The sequence below is a fragment of the Nicotiana attenuata genome, chromosome 5, assembly GCF_001879085.1.
Source record: "Nicotiana attenuata strain UT chromosome 5, NIATTr2, whole genome shotgun sequence".
NCBI classification, from domain to species: Eukaryota; Viridiplantae; Streptophyta; class Magnoliopsida; order Solanales; family Solanaceae; genus Nicotiana; species Nicotiana attenuata.
Genome location: NC_031993.1, coordinates 26,017,571 through 26,023,977, shown reverse-complemented (window position 1 = coordinate 26,023,977; position 6,407 = coordinate 26,017,571). Strand labels below are relative to the sequence as shown.

Here is a 6,407-nt window from a genome sequence, read left to right as displayed (position 1 = left end):
AATATTCTCTCTATTAATAAGGGAGAATAAGCACACACCAGGTCAACATGCCTGCCTGGCGTTGCTGAGGGTATAATTGTCCTTACACCTAGCCTTACCTACGTATAATTGTGTGTGAGAAAAAGATTAACATCAAAGGCTTTCCCTGCGTCTGCTGGGTCAGATGCCTAAGAGACGACCACGTGCTACTTTGGATTTTGGGTAAACGGTGGACAATCGAAAGTTTTAGGATTTTTCTACTGAAAGCTTTGATTCAACTCACACACACTTTCATCTCTCTCTATTTCTGCTGTGCTTCTTCGACTTTATCATTGTTGCTGATTTGCCTTTTATCTTGGTGAGTTCAGTTCATGCTGTATTATTTCGATTTTTCTTCTTCTAATTTTGTCATAGTTGTTGACGGAGGTAACAGTTATGGGTGGCCACCGCCTGATTCCCCATGGATGGTGGTTTTGATAACTTCAAAGTTATTTTGGGGAATAAATTATTTCTTTGATTTACTAAAAACCTAGAACAAACCCACAGTATAAAGTAGGTTATCATCGAAATAGCCTTCTGTAAAGTTAGCGTATCTTCCGCTTTCCTGTTTTTCCATTTGCCTTGAAAATAGGCGACTTTGTTAATGGGTTATTTGGGGTGTCTTTTGCTTTGGGTTTACTGTTGATTTATGATTAGATTTATGGCATGCAATTGGTTCGTAATATTTGCGCCAATCTTGAAGTCTGGTTCCCCTTTTAAGCCGGCTACCCTCTTTTCAATCTTTAGACATCTTTGTTTGTTCCTTCTTTGATTTTGTGGTATATATGATTATCCCATGTCAGTTGGATACTTGTAATTATTTTGAAAAAATAAATAAAAATTATGATTGATTAATTTCTATTTTAAGTCCACTGTTTGTAATAAACTGGGTCCACCTGGATAGATGGGTTATGAATATAGAAAATTACTCTTATCCGACATTAACAACTTATAATTCCGGCTAAGTTGAGTGGTCAATTTGGGGATTCAGAATTTGATTTTCTGTGTTTAAGTCATTATCGTCGAATCCTATGGTGGTTTAATTCGATTGATTAAACATTCTTTAAGTAAAAGATGGCGAAGTGGGTTAAGCAATAAGAACAGCTTGCCACTCAAAGAAGTAAACAAAATGTTATTTGCCATGACGCACTACTCATACTTTGCGAGATTAAGGTAATCTTTATCCATGTTTAAGGTTGTTTAATTTGACACCATATAATAAGTTATAATGGTGTAATGAATAGTAGTAAACAACTTCAGTGGCTGATGTTAGATATTAAAAGTCCATGTACATTTCCTCATTTATTGCCTTTGATCCCCAAAGCAACAACATAACAGTATTACATGGTTCACCCTTCATGTACATAGAATTAAGAACAATTTCACAAGCATGTTTTGCCTTAATCTTAATTTTGATGTAGTACGGTGGAGCAATTTGAGGTTGCTCTCAATTCATTGACGTGCATGTCTGTGCGGTGACCAACAGTGCACCTCTTTTTGCTGCCCTTAGTCACACATCTCCGCGAATGGGGTGGCCAATCCAAAATTTGGGTGGCTTTTCATATTCGGAATGTTGCTTACTCTTTTCTTTGCTTCCGCTATTTAAAATAAAGCTAAAGATCTAAAAAAAAGGTACACTAAAGTAACCAGAATATTGAGTCTTCGCTCTTGACATCTGCCTCTTCAAGTGTTTTTAAAGTCATCTTGTTATCTATACTTCTTCAAGATCCGTTCGCTTTGTGCTGTCCTCATGTTTTTCTATTCAATTATGCATATTGTATAATTTTTTTAGTACATTCTCCTTCCTTTTTCTTTTGGATTGATAATAAAAAACATAAGAAAGCTCACTCTTTTGATGAATGTGAATTATCTACTATTTTCTTCAGTTGGAGATGTAATTGTATGAAATAAATGTGCGTACTGTTGTATTGTTTGTGCATCCTATTTGTTATTTGGTATCTTTTCGCTCATCTGAAATGTGCTGATGTAAGCTTTAGTATTACTAATAGTGTGTGTTAGCATTGACTATGATAAATCCTATAAATTGATGGAGCCAAAATATATTCTGCTGCAATTTCTTAGCTTGTGGAAATGGCAGACACTCATTGATTTCATAACTTATGGATTAAACATTTATCTTGTGCACTACAATTACATTTGTAATTTCATTAATCTTTTATATCTTTTTTGGACATTTCATGAAGAGCCTGCGATTTAAAATTTCTACAGGTAAGAAAAGAGGAACTTCAAGTTGCGTAGCTGATGGAGTCTAGGAATACAAATAAATGTTCATATGCACAAAAAAGGAAGACTGCAATGCAACTTAAACGACGTGATACGTATAACCAAATATCTGCTCGTAGAAGGGAAGCATTGTTACTATCACGACGTATGAGAAAACAAGATTCTGGAAAACATAGGCTTCTTGAAGATCCCATTGTTGGTGGCTTAGAACAGGGAACACCATCTTGGTACAAGGGAGGATTTCCAAAACAAACTGCTCTTACCATACGAGAACCTGCTGGCCTACTTCAAAAAGGTTATATTTTTAGTCATTTTTAGCTACCATATATTGTTAATGTACTGCTGCACACTTATTTTTATAGAAGATTGTATGACCACTTATTTGTCTTAATTGAATTAAATGAGATATGCAATATTCTGTGCTCTTTATCGCTTTGTTTAGTGCCTATTAACGCTTTACTGTATACCTTTAAACATCATAAGGATCTTTTGACAGTAGATGGAGAGCCTTGTAGTACTTTTAGAGAGTCTGTAGAGAAAAGAGGATTGTTACACTGTGATTACAACTTGATAGAGTGTATGTCTGAAGCTGCAAGTTACCAAATGCCATATAGTTTAAGGCGTTTATTTGCTACATTATTGGTATATTGTGGTCCTGCTAACCCTAGAAAATTATGGGAGCAATTTGAGGAATCAATGACCGAAGACTACAAAGTGTTGCAAATTACTAAAAGAAGTGAAATCCGATATCAAGTTTTGAATCATATCAACGACATTCTACATTCTATAGGTCATGATATAAATGAGTATGAACTCATTTCAGAAACTATTAGGCCTTCTCTCGCAGCAAAAGAGGCAAAAGAGATTCATTTTGAAAGATCTATTACTGTCAGTGAAGACGACGTGTTGTTACATAGGAAATTAAACAAAAATCAACTCATTGCATATAATATGATTACTGAAAGGATATTTTCGAACAAAGCGGGTGCCTTTTTCGTGGATGGTCCAGGAGGAACAGGGAAAACTTTTTTATACCATGCTTTATTAGCAACTGTACGATCTATGGGATATATAGCTTTGGCAACAGCTACTTCTGGTGTTGCTGCTTCTATTCTTCCAGGAGGACGTACTAGCACATTCGCGTTTCAAAATTCCTATTGACACTGATGAAAATACCAGTTGTAACATTAGCAAAGAAAGCTCACTTGCGGGTTTAATACGCGATGCAAAATTGATTGTATGGGATGAGGTATCTATGGCCAAAAAGAAAATGTTGGAAGTTTTTGATCTACTATTAAAAGATCTAATGGATACAAATGCAGTATTTGGCGGAAAAGTTGTAGTTTTCGGAGGTGATTTCAGACAAACTCTTCCTGTTGTACGATACGGAAAATAGAAGATTTCATTAGCGAAAGTTTGTTATATTCTAGCATTTGGAATGAACTTGAAAAATTAAAGCTATCTGAAAATATGAGAGCAAAAACAGATGCTGCATTTTGTGATTATTTGCTAAGAATTGGAAATGGACAAGAACAAGTAAATTCAGCAAACAAGATTGAAATTTCAGATTCATTGATTATTCCTTGCACAACCGAAAAAGAATCTCTAGATAAATTATTCACAGCGACATATTCAAATTTGGATTCGTTATACTCTAATTCATTCTATACAGATTCCCGTGTGATCTTAACAACAAAAAATGATTTTGTCGATGAAATTAATGACATGCTTATTGATCGGTTCACTGGAAAATCAAAAACATATATTGGCACCGATGAAGCGATTGAATTTAACAATCAAACACAATTCAAAGATCTATTGCACACTTTAAATCCTCCTGGTTTGCCCCCTTATAAATTATGTTTGAAAGAAAATTGTCCAATTATATTATTGAGAAATTTAAATCCATGTGAAGGTTTGTGTAATGGCACGCGATTGAACTGCTGTGATTTTAAAAGTCATATTATCAGTGCTAAGATTATGACAGGTGATTTCAAGAATATGCATGTGTTTATACCGAGAATACCATTATTATCATCACAAGATGAAAAGATGCCAGTTCAATTTAAAAGAACACAGTTTCCTGTTAGACTATGCTTTGCTATGACAATAAATAAAGCACAAGGACAGACTTTAGATTTTGTTGGAATTTATTTGCGAGAACCTGTATTTTCACATGGTCAGCTTTACGTTGCCTTGTCGAGAGCAAAGAGTTCAAATTGTGTGAAATTATTGATCCGACCGTCTACGCCAACTAGCCATGACGATCATTCTACATCTAATATTGTTTATGATGAAATCATTAAAAAGGCAGCTGCTTGATGTCTTCGATATACGTTATTTTCACAGGTACTTTGTTGTTGCCCTGTGTACCCATTTTTCTGACATGCTTTTATGCTCTCTGATTGCAGTTGCTCCGTCTACCTTTGAGAAGAGCACGTATTACTTTAGATTTTGGGTGAATGGTGAACAATCAAAGATTTTCGCATATGACAAAAATTATCCACAATATTATACTTTGATACTCTTTCCTTTTCCTGCTTTGTTTCTGTGCTAATTAAATATCTTTTAGCTGATAAGTTAATTTAACTGTTGTTCTCTATTTGACAGATACCTCAATTGAGGAAGAGACTCCCACCCTCGATGATGTCGATATATCATGTATTTGAGATATGAATTTGGAATACCAGCTTGCTGATTCAAATGGAAAAAATTGTGGCACTGATATATTAAAATTGTCTGATGCAGGTAACTCATCTGTTTATGAGGCTCTGCGATCAGACAATCACAATTGTCTGCCATTTAATGACATATCAACCTATTAACTGCTCGAGGTGTTCAAGAAGAAGTTTGAACGTCAAACTTCTGTCACAAAAGGAATGACTAAAATACCACATAACATTTGGTATGCAAAATCAAGACGTGGTAGGATAACAATCAGCTGATCTGAAGGTATGTCACTATTAATATCATACGATAATTTGCTCTGCCCTTTTTGCACTTTTGTTTTAACATATTAATCAATTATCTGTAGGACAATGGTCATGGAATGCTATTTACAGTGAGAAAGGGAAGTGATTACTTCCTCCAATACAAGTACCATCAGAATGCATAAATTAAAAAGAGAAAAACGACTTCATGGTAAAGCTTTGTTTATTGCTTTTCACATAACTGATAGGATCTTTGTTTTTATAACAGTAACATAACATGTGAATTAGTCGACATTGAGTGGGACAACCTTGGCTTTGGCTACTGATTATATGTATGTCATGAAATGTTCTCAAGGTGAAAACTTCTCTAAGGGTAAATTACAATGTTTCGATAACATTGAGTTGAGCCCATCCGCTGAAATATTAAATTATGGATAGGTTAGTTTTTACACTTTTGTATTATGATAGTATCTCATGAAACTTTTCTTATTCTTAAATATATTTCTTCTTTGTTATTCATTTCAACGGTTACTTATTCAGTTCATGTGTCAGAGTCACTAAAAATGCTATTGGAAATATTAATAGGGATTGTTCGAAGCTTTAAAAGCATATCGCAAACAGGACGCCAATATATTGTTGTTTCGACCTGAGGAAAATGCAATACGCTTCAACGTGGGTGCTGAACACATGTGTATGCCTTCACCATCTGTTGAACAATTTGTGTAAGCAGTAAAAGCCATTGTTTTATCAAAAGAAAGATGGGTAATGTGTTACTTCTCTTCAGTTAAAAATTATCTTACCGAGTGATTCATGTGCCCACTAATCCTTTTTTCTTTGCTTATTTCAGATTCCTCCTTTAGAAAAAAGTTCAGTCATTTCACTGTTTACACTGCTATTATTTACTGCCAATGATAAAGTTTGGACGACTATTTCATATTAGCAGACTCGCAGCATCAATAAATGAAGACGTAGAATCCTTTTTTCCAGATGGGAGATAATTCTCCTACTAATCTACACTTTGTAAAGTTCTATCATCCGTAAAATTCTTTTTCTTTTTCTTCTTTGCATTTTGCACTTTGTATTTTACACTTTAGTGGATTATTCTGGCAACTTCACGGGACCTTGTGCCTAGGAGATAATGAACCAAGGAAAACTACATCTTTCACTAACAAAAAGATTTGGCACAAAGATTATTTCTTTTAACTGTTCTTTCTT

At 34.6% G+C, this 6,407-nt stretch overlaps 1 protein-coding gene across 2 annotated transcripts; it reads left to right on the top strand.

Annotated features, from left to right (window-relative positions):
- Window positions 133-5,004, top strand: LOC109225542 (ATP-dependent DNA helicase PIF1-like). Of its 2 annotated transcripts, XM_019390247.1 has the most exons (4): window positions 133-337; window positions 2,248-2,557; window positions 4,674-4,727; window positions 4,873-5,004. In XM_019390247.1, exons 2-4 carry the CDS (start codon window positions 2,281-2,283, stop codon window positions 4,929-4,931), a joined length of 390 nt encoding a protein of 129 aa, XP_019245792.1. In that variant the 5' UTR covers window positions 133-337; window positions 2,248-2,280; the 3' UTR covers window positions 4,932-5,004. The 2 variants fall into 2 exon arrangements, with proteins under 2 accessions (XP_019245792.1, XP_019245790.1); XM_019390245.1 differs by having other exon boundaries at window positions 254-337; window positions 2,248-5,004.

Excerpts from the sequence above, each read along its gene's own strand:
- LOC109225542 (XM_019390245.1), top strand. The coding sequence starts at position 3,733 with ATGAGAGCAAAAACAGATGCTGCATTTTGTGATTATTTGCTAAGAATT.